The sequence below is a fragment of the Parasteatoda tepidariorum genome, chromosome 12 (assembly GCF_982258835.1).
Source record: "Parasteatoda tepidariorum strain Cologne lab strain chromosome 12, Ptep-v5.0, whole genome shotgun sequence".
NCBI lineage: Eukaryota > Metazoa > Arthropoda > Arachnida > Araneae > Theridiidae > Parasteatoda > Parasteatoda tepidariorum.
The window spans coordinates 30562134-30589971 of NC_141766.1; the positions used below are offsets into that span (position 1 = coordinate 30562134).

The following is a 27838-nucleotide window of genomic DNA, read 5'->3' on the forward strand; positions in this document are numbered from 1 at the left end:
TAGCTCTATGGGAACACCAAAAAGCGCGGTAATTTTTACCAAAGCACTTTGGTAATGATTTTTGCAAATTTAACAATAAAATATGACTCAACTTGTCAACAAGACTCCAATCGTGTCAAACAAAAGGCCCTAATTGATAAAACCAAAATTATTTTTGCCCCATGCAAATTGGTAAATATAATTCTGGAACATTTCACTCAAGGTCGGACTGGACATAGGGCCGAAATTGCCATCGCCCCCTGGGTACCAGCTTCTATAGTGGGCCTTCTCTGAAGATGGGGCCCTTAGACCCGATTTCGATTTCAATTGAAAACCACATTGAAAAAAGGAAAACATAGTTTAAAAATAATATTATTGTAATTTTTTTCGTTGTTATAATTATGAATATAATTCTTTTCAAAAATTTACATACTGAATGAGACTCGAGACCGGGAAACAATGTATTGTAGGGAACAATGTCTAATGTCGGCGCTAACAGCTTGGAGTCGCTCCCCATGACTTTTTAGGTCCAAGGATTGTCCCTCAAAATATGGAAGGGGAAAAAAGAAAAATATCTCAACACAAAATGATACGTTGTAATTACGAGTTATAAAACAAAACTAGCAACCATTTTCTTATATCTTTTATAGATGATTTTACGAACTTGCAAAAGTAATTTTTTAATTCACTCCAATATATTCCTTTGTCTAGAATAAGAAATTAGTTAGGTCCTTTAAAAATGAAAAATAAAATGTTTAGCTTGTTAAAGGAAGAAGCAAGAGTAGTAATAAATTTTATTTTATTTATAATCAGCGTTTAACAGCCGACCCAATTCTCAGTTTATTCTAAGTTAAAACTATCAACGTTCAACCTCATGGCCTTGCAATTTTGAACCTAACCCAGAGGACAAGAGAACTCCTGGATCAAGCATTGGGACAAACTAGTCGGTGTGGAGGACTTTTTGATTGAACTACCCCGCATTTGCTTTGCATGGAGATGAAAACTACGAAAGCCTCCCATGGTTAGTTCGACGGTAAGGGGATTCTAACCCATAATCCATCGACACCTGAGAATATTTCACGTCAGCACTGTAGTTGGTGAGTTCCGGGCGCAGAATTCGTGTTGGGATTCGAACCTGAGTCACCTCATTGGGTGGAGATTGCTCTATCCCTCAAGCTATCACGGCTCTTCCAATGAATTTAATAAATCAAGTTTTAAACAAATAAATTTTTAATAAAACAAATTTAACAAATCAACTATACTGAATAACAAAATCAGTACCGTAAACCGGGGCGAGTCTACCCATTTTAGTTTTATTTAATTTTCACTATTTTAAATTGCAAATAAAAAAAATTTTACCGACGGAGGACTTAGTTCAGACTCTAAGGAAGATGGCGCTGTAGTAGTTTGATCCGTTTTTATTTATTTGGTGTCTTTTTAACCGACCTATTCAAACGTCTTTTGAGAGATTTGTATTGAAAATCAGCAAACTTTTAGTTGGTGCTCCGTAAGTATATTATTATTATTACTATTTTCACTTTGGTTAAGTGATAAACTTATCTAAGACTAAGATTGCATTAATTTTATATGAAAAAAAACAAAAAGAATGCAAGTTTTGCTTTCGTAAACAAAAAGCCAGAATTCGCGGGGCGAGTCTACCCATTCATATTTAGTTTTAATAAAGCATAATAATATAATTTACAACTTTGTTTATATTAAAATTAAGTCATTTTAAATGAATTTGAGTATATTATTTTAATTTTGCATTGATAAATTTATCATTAATAAGAAAATTTATAGGTTAAATATAAATGTAAATATAAAATATGTTTATTTTACCTATTTTTTCATTTTTATATTACAAAATTAACTTTTTTTATTTAATGCAAGTTAAATAAATTATTATTTATTAATTATTATTACCTCCCAAAAGAATGGGAAAAGGATTTTTCATGATTCCCAATGTTTGAATTTCGATTTTGTTAATAATCTTTAATTATTATTATTTATTAATTATTCAATTGTAAATTTATATTAATTTTAATTTATTTTTATCAACAATAATCAGAAAAAAATTTTATTTTATAATGTTAACGATTATAAAAACAAAACTGTGATCAAAATGTGATAATCGATCAAATACTCAATTTGTGTTATTTTATGAATAAAAAAAATGGAATATATAATAAAGTTATGAATTTTACTTCATAAATATCCTATATAGTAACTAAAATAGCAATTTAATAGTAAAATTTGATTATTTACAATGTTAACATTCATTTTAGTAGAATGGGTAGACTCGCCCCATACGAGAGATTTGTCAGCAGTTCTATAAAAATATACAGTAACAGCGTAACTGTTAATATTTTCTAAAATCGATTTCACAGCTTTAAAGAGGGTTAAATAGCGATTCCGAAACACCTATTAAAAGCCTTTTTTCTTTAATATTTACAAAAGTTTGACCACTTGAAAGTTGGCAAACTGAAAAAATGGGTAGACTCGCCCCGGTTTACGGTAACAGTTTTTTTTAACATTTCAGTGAAATCTAAAATAGTTTTTTTTTTATGGTTCCGTTTTTCAAATACCCTTCTGAACTTCATAAATCCCGTCCGACCCTGGTTTCAGAAAACAGAATCAACAATAAATATCATAAAAAGACAGAATGCTTTCGCAGCAATTGTTTGGTTTTAAATATCACACTGATCACTTCAAACAAGATAAAAAACATTACATAAGCATTCTTTTAGCTGATATTTTTTTTCTTCCGTTTCTCAAGATATTTCCTCCCATTGAAAAATGCAATTCTTAAACTTTCCGGAAAATGGAATCGAAATTGTCAATTCATCAACCATAAACACACGGACCCTAAAATGGCAAGTTTGTTTTGTTTTAAATATCACACTGATCACTTCAAACAAGATAAAAAACATTACATAAGCATTCTTTTAGCTGATATTTTTTTTCTTCCGTTTCCCAAGATATTTCCTCCCATTGAAAAATGTAATTCTTAAACTTTCCGGAAAATGGAATCGAAATTGTCAATTCATCAACCATAAACACACAGACTGCGTCTCCTAAAATGGCAAGTTTGTTTTTTTTTAAATATCACACTGATCACTTCAAACAAGATAAAAACATTACATAAGCATTCTTTTAGCTGATATTATTTTTCTTCCTTTTCCCAAGATATTTCCTCCCATTGAAAAATGCAATTCTTAAACTTTCCGGAAAATGGAATCGAAATTGTCAATTCATCAACCATAAACACACGGACCCTAAAATGGCAAGTTTGTTTTGCTTTAAATATCACACTGATCACTTCAAACAAGATAAAAACATTACATAAGCATTCTTTTAGCTGATATTATTTTTCTTCCGTTTCCCAAGATATTTCCTCCCATTGAAAAATGCAACTCTTAAACTTTCCGGAAAATGGAATCGAAATTGTCAATTCATCAACCATAAACACACGGACCCTAAAATGGCAAGTTTGTTTTGTTTTAAATATCACACTGATCACTTCAAACAAGATAAAAACATTACATAAGCATTCTTTTAGCTGATATTATTTTTCTTCCGTTTCCCAAGATATTTCCTCCCATTGAAAAATGCAATTCTTAAACTTTCTGGAAAATGGAATCGAAATTGTCAATTCATCAACCATAAACACACGGACTGCGTCTCCTAAAATGACAAGAAGCTTTCGGAACTGAGTATTAAAAACACACTGCTAGTGATATCGCTGAATCATTTTTTTCCCCTCTAATGCAAACATAACGTCACAGGGTTATATGAACATGAACATCGATTTAGCTGGCACTTCCGTAAAATACAAAAACTCTTAGCCACACCATTTGTGGCGGTCTGCAATAAATTGCCCATGTCAAAAAAAGGGGAATCACACAAAAAGAACGTTGGAATAAGGCCGTTGACAAGAATAAAGTTTTTCTGCGAGAAATCAAAGCAAATAATATCATGGGGTCGTAAGTCCTCTAAGAGTTTCTGGGGGAATAATTCTTTAAAAAAAAAATTCACCACCCCGCAATTTTTTTTTATTTATTTTATTTCCATTTTTTCCCACTACCCCATTATTCAACAGATTTTTGTTCAACAACAAAAAAGTAATATCGAAATAAATAGAAGAATTTCGGGAGGATTATTGCTGGAAGGGTGTTTATGACCGTTTTGAACACTTTTTTTTCTTTTTTTTTTTTCATGAAGATTAATTTTCTGAGGGGGAAAAAATCATTTTTCTGCTATTCATGCATATTCAAGGATGTTATTGTTAGCAATTTTTTTCTCAAAAAAAAAGAAAGACTCACTCACTATTTTTTTTTTAATTCGGCTAAAACATTTAAAAATAATTAAATTTTTTTCATCTGCTCCTGGTTAAAACTAAGAATAAATATTAGAAAGAATGGGGTATTTAGAACTTCTAAATGGGTGATGCGAAGTTAAAACAAAATTTCTGAAAACCTGCAGCTTTAAAACTAACTTATATTTATAAAAAATTGCATAAGGGAACTTACGGTAGCTAAAATTGGAAAAACTACCGGTCCTCTTTAAGTTTGTTAACAAAAGTTAAGTTAACAAAAATAGTCCTCTTTAAGTTTGTAAGACTTTAAAGAAATATTCATTGACTTATTGGTGTACAATGTAGCATTTTCAAGAAAATCAATAATTCACTTTTTTATGAAAAAAAAGTCAAACCCCAAAATTCAGTCATTTTGGGGTAAGACAGAGTATTGCTATTTACTAATTGAGTAAAACATAGCATACATACAATATCGTATTGTCAATAATCATTGTTGCACTTTTTTAATAAAAAAAATCCATTCCCCAAATTAAGTCGTTAATGGGGAAAGGCAGAGTATTGCTGTTTAATCTTTAAGTACAATATAGCATACATACAATATAACATTGTCAAAAATCTTTGTTTCGCTTTTTTAATGAAGAAAGTCCATTCCCCAAATTAAGTCGTTAATGAGAAAAGGCAGAGTATTGCTGTTTAATCTTTAAGTACAATATAGCATACATTCAATATCACATTGCCAAAAATCATTGTTTCACTTTTTTAATGAAAAAAGTCAAGCCCCCAAAATTAATGATGATGACGTAACGCTAAATAAGGAGACGTCGTAGCGTTAGAGGACACTATTGTAAACTCTTTAAGATATTAAAAATCCGTTTTTATTTTTTTTATTAATTGGATTTTTTTCCGCAGTGAAATTGAATAATGTGCACTTATGCATATGTTATATGGAAACATTTAAGTTTTTGAAAGTTACAAAAGTCAAAATAATAATTTTAAAAAACTGTGAAACATATGAATCAATTATTAGAAATCTATTTTATGTGCCCCCAATGCTTTTGGTAACTTAATTTTTCTCTGTGTCTTTAAATTTCATTGCCATACCCCATAAAATAAAATTAATAATTTTTTTTACCCCGTTTTCTGAAAACTTCTCAATAAATTTGACTTCACCATGTTAGAGTATCAATGCATAAACATTAAAAATTTATCAACTTTAAAATTCTAAAAAGAAACTTTCACTTTTATAAATAACAAATTCCCCCTTTTTAAGAAAATTTTGGATTGAATACGAATTAATTTGATTAGCATTTATTGATCAGACAAATTTTAGTACGATATTAACTGGTAATTTTAAAATCAAAATACAAGACTTTCTTTTCACATAATATTACTTTCTTTTCACATAATATTTCACAAAATATTACTAAACTACGATTTATTTAAGTACACCCATTGTTAAATGTATAAATTAAAATGAATGAAGCTACAAATATTTAATTTTGAAGTGGGTAAAAAATAATTTAAAATGTATAAAATTTTATTTAACCTGATACTTTGCAACGGTTGTCGACTAACTTATTTTTTATTCTTTTTATTTCGATTTACAATTCATGTTACTTCAAAAAGCAGCTGGAACAAATGTTTAAATCTTTTTTAGAAGAATATAAGAATAGTTTAATTTTATTCTTTGTTTCGTTTTATTTTATACTACTTTTGTTGCGTTATTTTAAAATTCAAGATACAGGCTCATTACATATTCTTGTAAAGCATCGTGAACTCCAGAACACCCACGTACAAATTCCACTGAGAAATTCAGAACAGATAAGCTTTGAACTTAAAAGATTAAAATTCGAATAAAAGTTGTTTCTCATTCTCTTGCGTGATTACTAGATAAGAATTCTTACACGGTTACAAACACAGTGAAACTTTCACTTGAATGATAAAATTTAATTGAGCCCCGCTTTGATGTGCGATTCCAATGCCTTCGTTTTACATTTATTTCCTAATTCAATTTAATGTTCCGACCTGTCTAAATCATCGTTTGCTATGTATCACATTCGTAAATTCAAACTGAAGTTACTTTTCGTCGCAAACAAACTGATCAAGGTTAAAAATCAGTGAAACCTTAACACATTCTGTTATTAAATGTCTTAAAAATTTTCAACTGTATTAACTTTTGCTAATACTGCGACACTTCATCCATTTTTAATGAATATCTTCCACACATGAGTTGATAATAAAATATTTCGCGATTCCCAAATTAGGAATAAGAAAGTTTTAAACTCTAATTTTGAAATCTCAGTTTCAGTTATATTTTAATTGGAGACATTTTTGGAAAAGATCGTAAAATAAAGTTCTTTTAGCGAAGAAACTAAACAGAGATATTTAGTAGAACAATGAATATCAATTATGCGTTAGTAAGTATTATTCGTTAAATTCCGATTGAATTTAAATAAACTAGCATTCTCCGATTTTATTCCCATATGAATTAAAGATTACATGGGTTTAAATTCGCGACAAATTTCTATGTTGTGATATGGAAAGAAATTATTTAGCTCTGCCTTTGAAAGTAGCATTAATTCTGCTATACAGATAATATTTCTTTAAGAAAACATATATCTTTATTAAATATTTTTGTATCCAATAATTCTTGTTAAATATTCAGCTATGCAATTCTATAGTTAATTCCTAATTGAATGTAGATAAACTATCTAGCAATTCAAATATTTAACAGTTAACTGAAAAGGTAAATAAATTATGATAAGGAGTTTTAAGTGTTAAAAACTGAAGAAAGTATTATAAATGTAATTGATGTTACATATATAAATGTATAACAATATTGTTAATAATTTTTTTTATGAAAAGTGCAATAAGAAAATTTATATTTTTATGAAACTTGATAAAAATAAATCAAATAGAGTATATTTTTTTATTCTACTCTGTAAAAAATTACGGAGCTAATTACCCTAAAAAGGAGAGCTCAGGGCACTTAAAGTGCTGGTACTTTTTACCGTATTTTGATCCGGAATTTTTTGCAATGTAGTCGCAAAAAATTTTGAAAAAAAAAACAGATTTTTCGAACAACACAAGAATTAACTTAGTCATTTAATTTTCTCCATAATTTCTTTATATTTGTTTAACTATTTTAGGCTTTTTAAACAAAAAATAAAGTGTGGTATTTAAAGATATATAAAAAGTATAATTTATTACCGCCAGAACTACTACTTCAAATTTAAATGCATCTTACATTCGGGACTTTTAGTTTCAGCGCTTTGAATTATATTTTACTTTTCTAAATAACTAAGTGCTCATAATAAATCTCCGACTAGAGCTTATACTATTATAAATTTGGAAAAAAACTCGTTTTGAAAAACTGTGTACATACCATTAAATTAATCTTTTTATTTTCTTTCTTTTTTTTCAGTTTTTAAACCGTATTCCAACAGGATAAATATTAGAACAGTTTTGTTAAAACACAGAAAAATATTTTCAAAACTTCTTTTTGAAGAAGAATATGATAGTGAATACTTAAATCATTTTTACCCATAAAAATATCATGTATAATGAATAAAAGTAAAAAGTTAAAAGAATTTTTTTCAGAAAGAAAAAGGAAAAAATAACATTTTGCATTAAATTATTAAATGTAGCTAAAAATGGGTATTACGTAGAATATTTGTTCAGAGAAATTTAATGAAGCAATAATAGGTTGCATAAAGTTCGCTGCTAAGGGGCATGTATAAAAATATGTTGTTCCCGACTATAGGCCTGAAAATAACATTAAAAAAAATTCTTCAACTTGGTCTGCACTTATTTCATTATTACCTGGTATCAAAAGATTTAATTTTTATTTTTTTATAATTAATAATATTTCCTGAGATGAGATCGCTATTTAAAAAGGATTCATGTAGTATCGTCCTTTTTTTTTAAAACCCCAGACCAGCTCTCTTTTTTGGAGATTTTTCTCTTGGCTGTAGTTGGTTGTAGTTATAATGCAAGTTTTTAATTACTTTAAAATTTGTTACCAGAACTGAAAAAAAATTGACCTGGAATCAAAAAATTAAGTGGACCTGGAATCAAAAAATTACCTGAATTACCTGGAATCATAAAATTTATTTATTTTTTATTTTTTTTTTTTATTATTAATAATATTTCCTGAGATGAGATCGCTATTTAAAAGGATTCATGTAGTATCGTCCTTTTTTTAAAAACCCCAGGTCCGCTCTGTTTTTTGGAGATTTTCCTCTTGGTTATTGTTGGTTGTAGTTATAATGCAAGCTTTTAACTACATTAACTACTAAAATTTGTTACCTGAACTAAAAAAAAATGTATATATATATATATATATATATATATATATATATATATATATATATATATATATATATATATATATATATATATATATATATATATATATATATATATATATATATATATATATATATATATAACCATGATATTTCAGCTATACTAAACTATTTCATTTACTATAGCATTACTTAAGTATGTTCAGCTGTTATTCCAGCAATTAAAACTAATAAATATAGTTAGCCCAATATAGCTCACGCAAGAGCACAGTAATGTTGTTTCCGCTTAATATAACGTGTATAATATATACAGGGAATTTTTTTCCAGATTTGAGTGGCAACCCTGAATAAGTTTTGTTACAATTAAAAAATTATGTCATCCAATGTAAAAAACGTGTTTTTAAGAAAAACGAAATTATGACATGAAAACGAATGTGTTAAAAACCTTTATGTGGAGAAATGAGAGCTTTGCTTTAAAACTTTGAAAAAATATTTTTATAAATGTGCTATAAAGTAGTAAATACATAAAAATAGTTTTCCGTCCTGCAATATTCAAATCATATTGATCATTGAAAAAAATAAGGTAATTTAAACAAATAGTGGCTTTTGGCCATTTTTCAAAAAAGTATACATATTTCGAGCTTCAGAAATGTTGGAAAATTCACGTTTTCCATTTGATGACAAACAAGCGTGAGTTGTATGCTGATAAATAACAACAACAAACAACTTATATTCGAATTTGGAAGTTTACCAAACTAGAAATGTATTTCGAAGTAAAGTTTGGAGATCGTTTTTATGCATATGTTCTCGAACTTGATTTTTATCCATAAACTGTCTGCACGATATTCTGCTAGGTTTTATATTTTGATCACATCTGCTTTATTGTTTGATTTTATAAACTAAACAAAATATTTCGACATTTCTAAAAATTCAGTTTTTTAAATATAAATATAAATACTGTGATGCTACAATAGGCATTACATATTTCCTCGCTTTTAAAATTTCTTTCATTTCTTAAACCTTTCTTTAATCATTCTTATTCGAATTGTAATTAAATTAGTTAATTTTTATTAAGATTTATAAAAAGCGAATATAAAATGTTTTATTCTTTTCCTATCGATCAATGCAACGGCTAACTTTTTATTCCAATACTAATGTAAGACTCGTTAATTCACTGTAGCGACTAATCGAAAACAAAAATCTATTTATAACCCTTTATTCTTAATTTCTTACCACGCCGACCAGGTGGCCGAGTGGTTAGCGTGTCTGGCTGCGGAGCCATTGGCCGCGGGTTCGAATCCTGATCAGGGCATGGATGTTTCCTTCTCTCTCTGTGTTCTATGTCCTTTCCTATTTGTGTCAATGTGATCCGCCCTATAAACGGGTTTGCGGTTGTGTGACATGGGCGGCGCTGCTCCACCGCCGTGGCTTCGCCACAGGTGCCCACTGGGTAACGAGAAGAGAGTAGCAGTTCTGGCATTTCTGTGGCCAATGGGACAAACCCCAAGTGCCCGCCATTAAGAAAGAAAAAAAATTCTTACCACAATTATGTTTCAGTTAAGTTCAGTTACTAATTCTCACAGTCTTGCTGGCGGTTCGCGATAGCCAAATTATTTCCAAATCTAGTATTGATTATGGGTGATTGGCTTTATTTTATTGTTTTTTTATTATTTTTCGTTATCGTTTAGGTAATATTGCTCGCTATTGTTTTCAAGATTAGATTATACAATTTTTGTTTTTTATATTACTGGTAATTTGAATAAAGTAATCATTATTTCGAGAAAACGTTTTTGTCAACTCTAAAAGGGTTTTCGTAATTTTTTTTTTTCGTGCAAATTTGCTGTCGGACAAATAAACCTGTCGGGCAGGAAATATATCAGAAACAGAAAAATCATAACAACCCTGAATATAGGTTATAACTCGAAGTATAAAGATATTGTTTATTGGCCTCGCATCTCTCATTATTAACAACATCAACAGCAGTAACACGTGTATTTCTTGTTGTTATTTGAGTGATAATGTGTCGATCCACGTAATGGATTCATAGCTAATATGAGACCATAACAAAATTTTAGTAATTTTGGAGAACAAGAATATTTTTGAATTAAGCATCAAAAAACGCGTGCAATCATTTTAACGGTAACCACTTCTATTAAGAAGGAAAAAGCTAAAAAAATCTGCCAGGATCAACTCAATCGCACTTGGCAAAGATCTTTTAGTTAGAATTATAGTTAACGTAACCAGAAACAAAAATTAATCTACCAAATTTTTTTATCGTCCTTAATTTGGATAAATGTTTGTTACATAGTATTATACAATTTTACAAAATTTTATCTTAATGAAAAAAATGTGGTCAAAACTACCAGAATGAGGTAAAATTTACCGTGTTTCTGCTCTATGGAAATACCAAAAAGATCAGTAATTTTTACCAAAGCACTTTGGTAATTATTTTGGTAAAATTAACTATAAAATATTGTTTTATAATATGTCAGGAAAAGTGGTAAATGTGGTAATTTCTTAATAATTTCTAAATAATGCCTTAGGACAAAAACCAATTTTTGGTTGAATTTACTTTTCACTTTTGTATATTTTACTAAATGTGTGGTAATAAAAACTATAACTTTTAAAACCGGAATTTCCGGTAAACCTGTAACAATATAAACGGAAAAATTATCAAATGAGTGTTTCAAATTCCATATATTTTTTTAACCAGAATTACAATTTTTTTTAACCTGAACTGTCATTAAAATACTGTAATTTTACCAGAATTTTTTCTCTGTGTATTTATTAACTGAAATTCACAAAATACTCCAAACATATAATTTTTGCTTTTACTATTTAAGAAAATCTACTGAAAAACAGATGCATTCTGTTTTTTATTCTGATGAGAAAAAAAAAAGAGAAAAAAATTTTCTACCTGATACAGTTTTTTCAAGAAATTAAGATAATCTATTATCAACGCAACGCAAGATAAGTAAATATTTCAGAGACTAAGTTGAATGACACTTTGTTATCTGTAATTATTCAAGCAAATAACAGTGAATCATTTCTGTTGTGAATCTTCTCTTCCTTTTGATGACACAGTTCCGAAAAAATCTTTTTCGTTGCGTTATATTTCTAAGTTAATTGAGATGAGACTGGCTCTGCCCAAAAGTCAGAACCAGGGACCGACGTGGGCTTGGTAAAATTTTTATAAACTTAATGATAAAATTTTTATAAACTTCTCACAACTTTTAAACAAAGGTTAGATTCCATTATTAAGTATAAAAAATTTAAAATTTATAAGATATGAAAATCTCCAACCGACCTCAGGTCTTGTAAAATTTATAAGATATAAAAATCTCCAACCGACCTCAGGTCTAAAATTTTTACAAAATTTGCGAGCACGTATCTCATATACTCGGTATGTCTCAGCAGAGACTAGGATCGAACCCCGGTTCTTCCGGACCGGAGTCCGATTCCCTAATTGCAGTATTACCATGGCCTAAAAGAATTTTACAAATAATATCATTCATATATATATATATATATATATATATATATATATATATATATATATATATATATATATATATATATATATATATATATATATATATATATATATATATATATATATATATATATATATATAGGGCCGGGAGAGCCTGGTTGGTCGGGCACTGGGCACATGTCCAAGAGCGAGTGGGTTCGATCCCCGTCGGCCGAGGACTTCCCGTGTAGTAAGTGGTGACTGATGCACTTTAAATCTTTCGAATCACAAAGTCCTCCATGTTCCCATAACAAATCATACCTCTGGGGATACTGATCCAGGAGTTTACTTGTCTTCTGGATTGGTTCAAAATTACAAGGCTACGGAGTTGAGCATTAGTAGTCGTAAACCCAAATTTAGGACGGCTGTTCAACTACGGTTACAAAATAAAATAAAATATCATATATAAATTAAGAGATTAAAAAAGGTTCCTGGTTTTCCTCTCTATGTAAGACAAATGCGGGTTAGTTCCATCCAAAAGTCCTCCACGAAGGCAGATTTCTCCCTATGCTTGATCCAGGAGTTCCCTTGTCTTCTGGATTGGGTTCAAATTTACAAGGCTACGGAGTTGAATATTAGTAGTCGTAAACCTAAAATTGGATCGGCTGTTCAACGACGGATGTAAAAAAAAATTAAAAAAAGACGAAAATTAAACATTTATTCTCTTTGTATATGTAAAATTATTATTATAAAATCATCATTTAAATGCTAAATCTCAAAGGGAATGAAAATCTAATTTATATGTCTTTGAAACATTTTTAATTAGCTTTAAAGCATTTCAATTAGTTTTTTGAACATTTTATTGAAACTACTAATGACATCGTTAATCATACAAAAAAAGTATTTAAAGATACAATATTATATTTTTTATAAAACCATTAATAAAATATACAATTCTTGTACATTTAAATTCTTTTTTGCATGATTTGTGTTATCATTTAGTAATTTGAATAAATGCTTTTTAATTTTAGTTCTTAAAAAGTCTTAAAGAATGAATAATATTTAATTTTTTTTTTTTTTTTTTTTTTTTAGATATTTTAATTTTTCTCATTACTTTAGAAAGAAATCATGAAACACTCCAAATACAAACACTCTCATTCAAATTATCTTAAATGAAAAAAATATATATAATTTGTTCCAGTTTTTATAATTTTATTTTTTATGAAGATAATTTTTATATCTCTAAGATATTATTAAATATTTATTATTAAGAAAGTTTGAAAAAATTGCGTGGGTAAGTTTTTAGTGAATCTAAAAATAGACCGGTTTCTCAAACAATTTATGCTAATAATACTTACTCTCGATATAAAAAAGAGTTATTAAATCTTTTCTTTTGACATTGAATTGTATTTTAAACCCACACATGTGTCATAAAATAGTATGTTCATCTGATTCATTCATTAATTGCCTAAATATTAAATACAATTTAGGAAAGGATATGTAAAAATAGGCACATAAAAATACGTACCATGCCTTCATTACATATTTATGTGAGTTTTGTATAATTTTGTTTGTTAAATTGAATAATAATAATACAACCATAATAACATTTGAAGTTCCAAGTGTCAATATGTAATAAAATTTAACAGATTAAGTCGGTTCGTGATTTGGACCTCGTCTATAACTTTTCATTTTATATATCAGATTTTAATAATTCATTATTTTCTGATGAAAAGACTAATTTCAATCTACACATATTGTTCTTTAAACACTCGTAACAAAATTAGAACACTCATGTTTTTGTACATGTTATGTACACACTGAGTAAATAAGTGTAAATAGTAAATAAGGGTAGTGTATAATTGTAAATAAGTGTATACTGAGTAAGTAAGTGTACACACTGAGTAAATAAGAACTGATAATAAGAACCATAATATACGGTAATAGTTAAACCATTCATTTATTAATTTTTTCCCGTTTATATCAAAGGGCTATGGTTTACCAGAGATTCTAGTCTTCAAAATTATTGTTCTTAGTACCACACATTTAGAAAAAATTCAAAACTGAAAAATAAATTTAACCAAATAATGGTTTTTATGCCATGCCCTAAGGTATGGTGATAAAAATTATCAAAGTTAACCACGCTTGCCAAATTTTATTACATATATTAAAATCAGATTTTATTGTTGATTTTAGGAAATATCACCAACGCGCTTCGGTAAAAATTATTTAGCTATTTGGTGATTTCATAGAATCAGAAAGGCGGTGAATTTATAATTCTTCTTTTATTAATCATTTTTTTTTTTTTTATTTAGATTTTTTTTTTTTTTTTTTTTTTTTTTTGTAGATGGAAAGACGTTTAAAGGGTCAAATGTTTTGTCGAATTTGTCCTCCTTCCCACTTTAGCAAGCAATTAAAAATTCCAAATTTTTTAAAAGAAATTATATACAATAATACTACGTTTTGATAAATAAAGCTACATTTTATAGAGAACGAATGTTTTTACAATTCAACATGCATTTTTTAACAAAAATCTGGAGACTTTCTATTCTTTTTACATTTTTTAAAGTCAGATTTCAGAAAATTTTAAATTACTCTAGTCAATGTCTATAACTTATAAAGTGTTGTGGCATAATTGAAAAGCATTTTCTTAAGAACATGAATTTTCAAGTTCGGTGATAACAATTTTTCTAGAACAAATTATCCAAATTAGAAATTTTGAATACAGTTTCTCCTTGATATTATTCAATCACTAAAAACATTCATAATATTGTCATAGTCAATATATATTCGCATTCTACATTAATTATGACCCGATGACTGAGTAGCTTCTCCCTTGCCACAGGTACCGGGTTCTAAGCTCGGACCGGGCAAGGTTGACTCCGTATTTCATCCCTTCAATCGGCCGATAAAATGAGAACCAAGCATGCTTAGGGGCATAAGGGATTCCGCGTTCAGCTGACCACCCAACCGGAACGTCTACTTCTGCACCCCAGAGCCCAAGGTCAAGAAAACTAATATATGGACAGTAGGCCTTGGCCCTTCATGGACTGTCGGGCCACTGAGATTTAGTTTAGTTTCTATATTAATTGAAACAATACGCATAATATTGCATATTAATATATTTATAATCAAAATAACTTAAATAATTGCACTTATCCTTGCATTATAGCAAGTTATAATAAAACTGAGTTTCGTTCATAAAAGATTGATTAATAATTTATATCTCTTAAAAGATGATTTTTTAAAGAGTACGATAATTTTACCCATATGAACTTTTTTCAAGATAAAATTAACAAAAACAATAGGCTTCACTAATACAAGAAGTATTTGTGTATGCAAGATGCATAAAATAAATGACTTTTTAAAGAGTACGATAATTTTACCTTTATGAACTTTTTTCAAGATAAAATTAACAAAAACAATAGGCTTCATTAATACAAGAAGTATTTATGTATGCAAGATGCATAAAATAAATAATTTGAGTAAATAATATGTGATCAAAAAATACAATAGCATTAAAAATCAATTTTGTTCTACATTTTTCGTTCTGCTTTTTAAAGAAAGATGAATGAAAAATTAAAATGAAAGGCACCTATAAGAAAAAGAAAAAAGAAAAAAGGCTCAGAACAAAACATAAAAAAGCTTAATGCAAAAGCTGCATTTTAGAGTCACGATTTTTATTATGAACACGCCCCTTCGTTTTTCTTCTTCCCTTTCACTAAGCCCCCTCCTACCCCCTTAAAGCAGCAGATGCGAAACAACAAGACTAAATGAATAAAAAAAATATATACATCCTCGTGAAAAACCTGTTTCATAATATATGGTTCCATATTTGGCGAAGTATCTAGCACCCGACAAGTTGAGTGGCAAGACATCAATTCTAGAATTAAAAATATCGTCTGATTTCGCCAAGGAACTAAAAAATGAACTGTTCAAAAACAACAACCCTCTAGAATACTGACATTATTATTCTTTTCTCATCTTTAATTACTTGTTCTCATAATCACTTAACGTCAATGCAGCAGAAGTAGACGGTTTTCTCCTGCCTAATCAGTTCTACATTAATATTCCTTAGGTGGAAAACTGAAACACCTGTTGAAGCTTTGACATAGAGGCCCAAAATATTAATATCGAGTTGGGGGGAAATGAAGTGAAATCACTGCATCCATTAGAGAATTTATTTATCGCCATTCACGAAGTCTTGATTGTAATTAAAAATGGTAGATTAAATTTGGTAGACAATGCTGGATAAAGGCAATCCAGCTGTAATCTACATGAAAAAATAACAGAAAAAACTGACTATCCGCATTTTTACAACTTAGTTAATTCAGTTGAAAACGTTGTATAATTAAATATGATTTTCATCGTTCTAGTTCAAACGCTTCGAAAATTTTCGAACAAATCTATTAAAGTTTTTTTTTTACATTATATCATAATTACTAGATTAGTTATATATATTAATGAGACATGTTAGCTATTTACACGCATGCTTGTAGAATCTGTGGTATAAAATTAAACCTATTGTTATAATAAATAATAAAAAAAGTCATTAAAAAATTTAACTAATGCTTAAATATTTTACTTTTAAGAGTTTATAAGAGACTTATTTATCGTCATTCATTTATTGTAATTGAAAATGGCAGATTATTTTTGTTTGCCAATGCTGGTAAAAGGAAATCGAGTTCTAATCTACTTAAAATACGAAATTAAACTATATATCTGCAATTTTACAATTCCTAATTTAATTCGATTAAAAATTTTCTATAATTAAACATGATTTCCATCGCTCTAAATCAAACGCTTCGTAAATTTTCGTAAATTTTTTTATTTGCGTTTTGTGATAATTAAGAGCTTAGTTACACATATAAAGGCGTGTTAGCTATTCATGCGCTATGTTTGTTTGAATGTGTGGTTTAAAATCATAATCAAAGTTTTAAAAAAGGAAGATAAAGTAAAACTTCAATATTTTAATTTTGAGAATTCAAGAGACTTATCGTCATTCAAGAGATTTTGATTATGATTAAAAATGGTACGATACGTTTTGATATACAATTCTAGATAAAGCAACCCAGCTGTAATCTGCATGAAAAAATTTATTATTGCAGTTTTACCACGCGTAGTTTATTTAGTTGAATCTGTTCAATAGTTTAATATGAATTCCACTGGTCATTAGCATTTTTTATTAATTATTTTTTAATTAACATTTAATGTATTGTTTCGAAAAAAAAATTTATTGTATTTACTTAGGTAATTGAATGGATTAGTTATTTAAGCATGTTTATTATTTGCATGTTGAACTACTAAATTATCACCTTTTACATAATAAATTTCTTTTGAGTAAAAATTTAAAGGAAAAATTTATGGGAGATTAGAAAAAGAATTTATAAATAAATAAAAACCTAATCATAAATACTATATTTTTATGGAATAGCTGATGATTTTTCTAAATACTGCATTCATTAATCATTTTAAATTAGAATACAGATTTAATATTTTTCGTTACTTGGGTTTAATTCTTTAAAAATGGAGACACAATTTTGTGGTAACAACTAAATTACTTATATCATTAATCCATGGTATTATTTATCATTACCACATTATTTAGCTATATTTTTTCTTGTTACATTATCTTAAGTTTTATAACTTCTGTTTAATTTTTTTTAACAAACAAATCATTGATTAAATTTCTTAATGCTTTCTAGATTGTAAAAGCAAAGTTTTTAGTTAAATTGTTTATTTCATATCTCAATGTTTATACATGTTTATTATTTCTACAAAAATACGAATTTTTTCCTTTTATTTTTGATTTGGAAATCAAAAATTGAATCAAAAGGCTAACATTTTAAATCTATTAATATAACAAATATATTGGTATAAATATATCAAACTAAACACGTTTGATAATGCTGTACACAATAAAAATAGTCATCTGAATCTAAATTTAAAATGTTTCGACAAAGAATTTTACCGACAAATAACAAATATGCATTTAAAGAAAAATATTTAACGTTGACTTGATAATTTTATTTTATTTTTCTAAATAAATTCTATTTGTTATAAATTTCTTTTAGTTTCAAAAGTTAACTATTTTGTATGCTCTCATTTATCTTTTTAACAAAATATTGAAAAAAAACTTATTTATTTGCATCTAAAGCTTTACACAGCACCAATCAAAGCATGTTTTCTCATAACACGAACAATATTAGCTGAAACTTGTTAAAATAGGGGGCAAATATATCTAGTTTAACATGTAGTTTAAAATGTAGTTTAGCTTAAATTTATTTTTATTCTATCTTACAAAGAATAGTTTAATTTTAATAAAAAAATATTTTCTTCAAATCCAGAAAATATATTACTATTATTTTTCATACAAAATATAGTTAACAGAAATCTGTAATAAAATAGTTTGACAGTAATATTTAAATTTTATAACAACGTTCTTTGAAAACAAAACAATCCTTCCCGTTTCTTTCCAATTATATATTGATCAATTTAGAAATTCTACAAAAGTTTTTTTTTCCTACACTATTCTTTTCTTCCTACATAAATTTAAAATTTCCTGCCTCTCATTGAAAGAAATTTTTCTCTAAATATGTTGTCAACACAATAAATTTTTTCAAATTTAGCATCATGCATTCAAAATACATTGCACCAAAAATTCGCTTTTCCTGTCATATGAGTATGTAATTTAATTATCTCTATTAGTTATGAAAAAATATTAACAAATTGCTTGTGGCACCGTTTTTTTTCTTTTATGTTAAACGTCCTCTAACGAACTGTAAGAAATTTCGCGAAAAAAATGGTTAATCAACAATTTATTTCATTGTTATTTTACAATATTTATCCAAAACAGTCAAATAACCGTATAAAAGATGGTAACTATTCGCTGCGGAAAAAAGTGGCTTCAACACAAGAAGAGTTTCCAATGTTCAGCGCTCCCCAGTTTGTGATCCTGGAATATTAGAATGCGATATTCTCATTCACACAGAAATGGCAACATCATAAAGCTATTTAACACAAAAAAGTCTAGTATTTCCCATCTCTTACGTTGGGTGAAGCAACCAGATAAAGTAATTAAACCACATTCCACTGTTCATTTGATATACTCAACCACAACCTGACTCCAATGCCATTGCTTAACGGAAAGCCAATGTCCAGCTAAATTTCTTTACAGTTTAAAACCATTCTAGTTGAAAATGGTTTAAAAACCGCATATAGCAGGGTTTTTTAAACATAGTAATTGTAAACGGTTTCAAAACCGTAAAGGTAAAAATGTTCTTTACCGTAAACTTTACGCTTAATTAGATGAGCAGATTGCTGCCGTTTTTTAAACTTAAATTTAGAATGAAAATTATAACAGTTGCAACATTATAATAATTATAACATTATTATTTAGATCAAGCGAGCTTTAAGAACTCAAATAAAGCCGTTTTAAAATCTATTATGGATCTTTAAAAAGCAGTATTATGACTAATTTAAGGTTCGAATCATAACTTGTATTCTAAATTTGTCAAAATACAAATTTTTCGTTGAAACAGCAAAGCATTTTAAAACTGTTGAGTTCAAAACTTAATTAAAAATGTTAAACATAAAAAATTATTTCTATTTATTCTTTTAATGTTCTTTCTAAGTTATTTTTATTTAAAAAAAATTACTGAGTATTCATTATATTTAATGAAGTAACAAAATCTAATCGCAAATTACTATTATTATTGCTTTATAATGATTACTTTCAAACTCAATAGAAACAATCATAATGAAGAATGGCTTTTATGTCAAATGTAAATTGCACAATAGCGTGACAAAAGTCAAGTTATTCAAAATATTTCAAATAAACGTTATGCCATTATAAAGGAACTAAACAAATTCACAAAATATTGTTCGAAAAACTTTCCCAACACCGTAAGACATAATTAAATTTGCAAAATTTCAAACAAACTATTTTTAGATCAACGATTTATATCTTAAACTAAAGCTTTGTCATCGAAATATATGTAATCTTCGTTGATATAAGATAAAATCTTAATTTATAAATCTTCGACCGTTCGCCACTTTTTGTTCCCTTTCCGTCTATCTAATTGAGATGATTATTGAGAATAAAAGCGGAAAAAGTAACGTGGTTGAATTTTTTCGAACACTATCGATAAAAAACTGAAAAAACTCGTGAACTGAGGGTCTTTTTTCCAATTTTCTTTAATGGCTTACGGTGTTGAAATACCGTTTTGAGTTTAGCTTTTATTTAAGAGATAGAATGATGAGTATTTAATTGTTTCCATTCAACAATCATTTTCAACAATTTTTATAGCCCTTCCAGTTAAGTCGAACCCTATTTAGGCATAAATGGTTTCTTAAATTTGAAATATAATTTGTACTAAAATATATATTTCGTAACAATGTGTCGGTTGGTAATCTATGCACCTTTTTATATATTTACAATACATCATTTTACAATGAATTTACTTACAATATATATTTTAATTATTTCCATTCAACAATCATTTTTAACAATTTTCATAACACTTCCAGTTTAAACGTACCTAATTTAAGCATTAATAGCTTCCTAAATTTTAAATATAATTTGTGCTAAGATATATATTTCATGAGTTTATATCATAAAATTTACTCAATATTTGACCAGCTCTATAATAATATTTGATGTTACTTACAATATGTCGTCTGATAATCTATACATCTTTTTATATATTTTACAATATATCTTTTTACAATAAATTTACTTGCTTAAAATACTTAATTTAATTGTTTCCATTCAACAATCATTTTTATCAATTTTTTAAGCACTTCTAGTTTAAACGTACCTTATTTAAGCATTGATGGTTTCTCAAATTTGAAATATAACTGGCGCTAAAATATATATTTCATGAGTTTATATCATAAAATTTACACAATATTTGACCAACTCTATAATAATATTTGATGTTACTTACAATATGTCGTCTGATAATCTATACATCTTTTTATATATTTTACAATATATCTCTTTACAATAAATTTACTTGCTTAAAATACTTCATTTAATTGTTTCCATTCAACAATCATTTTTAGCAATTTTTTAAGCACTTCTAGTTTAAACGTACCTTATTTAAGCATTGATGGTTTCTTAAATTTGAAATATAAATTTATATTTTATGAGATTATATTATGAAATTTACTCAATTATGGAACGGTTCTATAATAATATTTGATGTTACTTACACTATATCTTTTGACACACATTAGAATCATTAGAATATTTTCTATATTGCTCAATGTATCTTTTACTTAAAATACATCATTTAATTGTTTCCATTCAATAATCATTTTTAACAATTTTCATAGTACTTCCAGTTTAAACGTACCTTATACTATTGTTTAAAAATATTTTTTATGCATTACTTTTAAAAACAAATAAGGAGGTAAGTTAATTTTTTATATTTAAGCCGGTAATTATTTAGCAATCAAACCAAAAATTCCCCCAACTTTTTTTTATAAATTAGCAACAAAAAAATATTAAATTATAAATTTTTTTTTTCACCAATATATTCAAATATAAATAAAACGATAAGATTTTCAAATTTTTCAGATCTTACATTTTTGCATTATCCAACATAATTTCCATGAAAAACTACCAAAGTTATAAAAATGTCCAGCTCTTAATATGAAACCACAACCCCGAAGATCATCGGAAGTTGATTGCTTCCGAACGGATATTCATTCCTTATCCCCATATTTGGGGTAAAACAATAACTCAGAGCCCCAACTGTTAAGAAATTATTGTTCTGGTTACCCAGACGTGGCAGCGGCATCTAATGGCAGATAATACTCTACTTATAAAGCTTTTTTTTTTTCTTTTACCCTTTCTTTTTTTAACAATATTTTGTTATAAAAATCATCCAATCTGAGTTTCACGCTTCAAATTTTATTTGCAAATAATATATAAACAAAATCATTCTTTGTTATCAAGTTGGTGAGGTTTTTAATCGGATTAAAATAAACTAAAAGAAAAGAGCCAGAACAATATATAAATAACTTTTTTAATTTACCTTTTAATATTATTATATTTTTAAAAAATTGAAATAACAATTTAATTTATCAAAAGTTCCGCTTAACATTTTCTTTCTATTTCGCTTTCTTTTTTTAACAATATTTATATTAAGACAATCACCTAATCTGAGTTTCGTATTTCATATTTTATTCATAAATATTATAAAATAAAAATTTTTATTTGGTATCAAATCAGTGAGGTTTTTATCAGATTAAAATTAATTAAAGGAAAAGCTGCAGTCGAATTCGTAAATTACTTTTAAAATTTATTTTTTTAACATTATTATATATATATATATATTTTTTGAATATATATTTTTTTAATATTGTTATATTTCATTTTAATATTATATTATTTTTTAAAAATGAAACGAACATTTTAATATCAAAAGATCCATTGTTACATTATTATTATTATTGAACATTTTTTTAAAACAATTTTTCATTAAAACAGTCATTAAATCTGAGTTATTATCAAATTTGAGTAAACTATTTTAACTTTTTATTTTCTCCGAGTATAAAATATTATTCTAAATAATTATTGCTATAACTCAGGACTTCTCTGCAATATCAGTATCGAAATATAATGCAGATTCGATTTAATATCAACTTAATAACATCCTTCCATATTTTCGTAATTTTAATGTTAAATAATAACTTGATTATACCATGACAACCTTAGGTGTTTTTTTCATTATGTACGGAATAATATTACTAATATAAATTACTAATATAATCGAAATATATTACACATTTGATTTAATATGGACTTTAAGTTATTCTCCCAAATTTAATTTAATGTTAAATTAATAACGTACTTTTCCCAAAGCTACTGTAAATTTTTATTATATATGATATATTATACTAAATTATAACTTATGACTTATTTATCTTCGATATTAGTAGTTAAATTGTATTGTTTTTTTTTTTTTTTTCTCTAGCTTTCTTCCCCATTGCTATCAATATCGAAATATGTTTCCTTTCTGATTTTATATCGAATTTAAACCATTAATAATAGGTTTAAATTAGCACAATTTTTTATCAATCTTCCTGTTGCATTTAATTAATAACTATTAAATTTAGTAATGGGCTGACAAATATTTAGTGGACATTTTCATTACTTTTTTTTTCACTTTCTGGAAACATGATTGCGCGGCTAACTGAAATAACATCCGAAACCAAAATGAAATTTAAAGCTTCAGTTGCGCCATCTATGATCAGAGGGAGCAACTTATTCTCGTTAAATTTTCTTACTGAGTGGTTTTAATCAACTCTAATAAATAATTATAAGTTTATTATTTTTATGAAAAATAAATTATCAAAATACATTAAGAATAAATCTATTAATATTTATAAAATAAGTTTAAATATTTTTAACTTTTTTTTGTGGAATAAATTCATACCACTTTTACAATTTTATAGTCGTTAAATATTAAAAAATAAGTAATCGATTAAAAATACTTTATATTTTTCGTTCCTGGAATTAAACAACTTCAATTATTATATTACAATTATATATTAATAAAGACACCTTTATTATACTTACTTTTTTTTACTTATAATATTTTATTGTTCGGTGTTTATTTGCAACAAATATTCCAAAATTTTTATTTTATTTTTTTTTTCTCTTTGTTTATTATACTTTTATTATTTTTGCTTATTATTATTTTTATTATATATTATATTTATTTATTATTATTTTTTCTTTTTGGAAGCCATTCTCTCATTTTATTTTGCATGATTTATTTATTTATATTATTTTTGTAACATTCTTTTTAGTTTTATATCGAAATGTAACACTGAAGGCTCCATTAGTCACAAAAGGTAATCCACCATTTATTTTGTTTTTATTTTTTAAATCATTTTTATTTACATTATTTAAATTGTTTCATATTTGATTTCGTTGGTGGTTTTAAACTACAGTATACCGACATTTTTCTGTTAAACTGCGTAATTAATCCAACATATTTGAAATTTAAAATAAATCGGTTCAATAGTATACGAGAAATAACAATTGAACAATTCAAAAAGAATACAAAATTTTTTTTTCGTTAAAATCGTCGTTTCTTTACGATGCTATTTCTTGCAATTACTGTATTCTACTATGTTTTGGACTAGTTTTCATGTTCGTTTTAAAAACTCAATACTTAAAATAAAAATTAAAACCAACAATTCTGTTAAACTGCATAATTAATCTAACATATTTAAAATTTGAAATAAATCGGTTCAATAGTATCCAGGAAATAACAATTGAACAATTCAAAAAGAATACAAAATTTTTTTTTCGTTAAAATCGTCATTTCTTTACGATGCTATTTCTTGCAATTACTGTATTCTACTATGTTTTGGACTAGTTTTCATGTTCGTTTTAAAAACTCAATACTTAAAATAAAAATTAAAACCAACAATTCTGTTAAACTGCATAATTAATCTAACGTATTTAAAATTTGAAATAAATCGGTTCAATAGTATCCAGGAAATAACAATTGAACAATTCAAAAAGAATACAAAATTTTTTTTCGTTAAAATCGTCGTTTCTTTACGATGCTATTTCTTGCAATTACTGTATTCTACTATGTTTTGGACTAGTTTTCATGTTCGTTTTAAAAACTCAATACTTAAAATAAAAATTAAAACCAACAATTCTGTTAAACTGCATAATTAATCTAACATATTTAAAATTTGAAATAAATCGGTTCAATAGTATCCAGGAAATAACAATTGAACAATTCAAAAAGAATACAAAAATTTTTTTCGTTAAAATCATCGTTTTTTTCGATGCTATTTCTTGCAATTACTGTATTCTACTATGTTTTGGACTAGTTTTCATATTCGCTTAAAAACTCAATATTTGAAATAAAAATTAAAACCAAAAATTCTGTTAAACTGCTTAATTAGTCCAACATATTAAAAATTTGAAATAAATCGGTTCAATAGTATTCAAGAAATAACAATTGAACAATTCAAAAAGAATGCAAAATTTTTTTTCGTTAAAATCATCGTTTTTTTTCGATGCTATTTCTTGCAATTACTGTATTCTACTATGTTTTGGACTAGTTTTCATGTTCGTTTTAAAAACTCAATACTTAAAATAAAAATTAAAACCAACAATTCTGTTAAACTGCATAATTAATCTAACATATTTAAAATTTGAAATAAATCGGTTCAATAGTATCCAGGAAATAACAATTGAACAATTCAAAAAGAATACAAAAATTTTTTTCGTTAAAATCGTCGTTTTTTTTCGATGCTATTTCTTGCAATTACTGTATTCTACTATGTTTTGGACTAGTTTTCATATTCACTTAAAAATTCAATATTTGAAATAAAAATTAAAACCAAAAATTCTGTTAAACTGCTTAATTAGTCCAACATATTAAAAATTTGAAATAAATCGGCTCAATAGTATTCAAGAAATAACAATTGAACAATTCAAAAAGAATTTTAAAAAAAATTTCGTTAAAATCGTCGTTTTTTTATTCGTTGCTATTTCTTGCAATTACTGTATTCTACTATGTTTTGGACTAGTTTTCATGTTCGTTTTAAAAACTCAAGATTTAAAATAAAAATTGATACCAAAAATTCTGTTAAACTGCGTAATTAATCCATCATATTTAAAATTTGAAATAAATCGGTTCAATAGTATCCAAAAAATAACAATTGAACAATTCAATAAGAATGGAAAAAAAATTTCGTTAAAATAGTCGTTTTTTTTTTGTTTTTTTTCCGTTGCTATTTCTTGCAGTTACTGTATTCTACTATGTTTTGGACTAATTTTCATGTTCGTTTTAAAAACTCAATATTTAAAATAAAAACTAAAACCAAAAATACCTAAATAAACCTAAAACCAAATATGGGAAATAGTTAGGTTGTTTTGTTTGGTGGGGAATAGTGTTCAAGAAATTGGAATTTAAAAAGAGTACAATTTTATTTTCGTTAAAAATAAAACTTTTTCCTAATTGTTATTTCTTGCAATACAATTACAAATACTAATACAAATTGTTATGTTTTTCAACTATTTCTAGGACTAGTTTTTTGTAATATTCTTTTTAGTAATAAATGTGGGAAATAGAAAACCAAACATGCCTGAATAAACTTAAGACCAAATATAGGAAATAAATTGGTGTATTGTCCAAGAATTAAAATTCAAAAAGAGTACAACTTTTTGTTTTTCGTTAAAAAAATAATATTTTTCCAAATTGCTATTTCCTGCAATACTTAGCTATTACGTTGTTCTACTGAGTGTTGGACTTGTTTTTATTACATTCCTTTTAAAAACAAAAATAGGGAAATAGAAAACAAAACCAAAAATACCTAAATAGACCTAAAACTAAATTTTAGAAATAAATTGGTCCCGCAGTGGACTGATCGTTAAGACACGATTCCCAGCAGATCATCGAAGTCCAGCATCACTGGCTGCGGTCAGTGTGCGGGTGGGTGACCACTTGGATCAGTCTGCATGGGGACCGAGGGTGTGCGGTATTGGTCCTCGTTAAACTGTTCTACCGCAAAGTGCTCGACTTTTGTGTAGGTCGTTGAGCTACCGAAGCGGGGGATACCATCCCCTCTGCGGAGGATCAAATTTGTGATGGCATGTCTTCGGATCATCCTCAGGGATATTTCCCAGACCGTCGCCAATAGCCCATTGTGCAGCTCTAACGCGACGTAAATGAACAAAACAAGCAAACAAACCATTTAATCGGTTAAATAGTGGCAAAGAAATAACAATTCAAAATGAGTACAACTTTTTTTCGTTAAAATTAATATTTTTTTTTAATTATTATTTCCTGCAATACTTAACTGTCATGTCATTCTACTATATCTTGGACTAGTTTTAAATAAACACGTCATGCTTTTTTCAACTTCTACAATTATATTTTCATCTTCATCACCAAAAAAGAAACAAGTTAATTAAATTAAAATATCAATATAACCATTAAAAAAGAAAAAAATAATCAAAAGAAATAATAAGACCAAATGTGAGAATTAAAATGGAATAATTATGATTTTTTCCAAACTAGTTCAATAAACAGCATAATGGAATATTTTAATTATCTGAAATGCATAAAAAAAACTTTCTTTAAAAAAAAAATAGTAAGCTTTTTCTTGTGTGGAAAAAGAAAAAAAATATTTTTTATCCTTAGAAGGAAAAGGAAAATTTTGAACAATACTTAAATATCCGTTGTATCTGTGTGTGTGTGTGTTTTCTTTCCTTTTTTTTTTTCCATCACTTAAGTTACTGAAATAACTATAAATTCCCTAACAATTAAGAAAAATAATTATCATTAGTTCTATGAATTATTTAATTAAACGACAATAACTTTTTTCTTTTACATCAATAAATGTTTAAAAAAATATTCGTGAAAAAGTACAAAAAAAATTTTTATACTGTGAAATGTATTTCCAATAATTTAACTTTTTTTTGCGTTTGCTTCTTTTTTTTTAAAAAATATTAAACATGATTTCAGATAAATTACTGAAATTTGATCTACTGTATTATTGCTGTACTGTACTTGTACTTTTTTTTTTCTTCTTACTGAGTCAAAAATATACAATATAAAAATAAAAATAAAAAAATTTATTTTCAATGCTTAACACAACAGTTTTACAAAAAAGTTTTCTTTTTCATATTGTCAACATGGTTTTTTTTTTTTTTTTTTTTTTTTTTTTTAAAGCAGTATATGTTGAAAACTATAAAAATCTTAAATATGTTTTGAAGTT

General features: G+C 26.7%; 1 protein-coding gene across 3 annotated transcripts in view; it reads left to right on the forward strand.

Annotated features, from left to right (window-relative positions):
* Positions 1–27838, forward strand: part of LOC107440894 (latrophilin Cirl) — a 175575-nt gene that overhangs the window by 89424 nt on the left and 58313 nt on the right. For 2 of the 3 annotated variants that reach the window (XM_071188379.2, XM_071188380.2), the window contains exon 4: positions 23897–23941. The exons of the other annotated variant lie outside the window; for it this stretch is intronic. In XM_071188379.2, coding sequence (XP_071044480.1) covers positions 23897–23941 — 45 coding nt within the window. The remainder of the gene's footprint in view (positions 1–23896; positions 23942–27838) is intronic. 3 annotated transcript variants of the gene reach the window in all.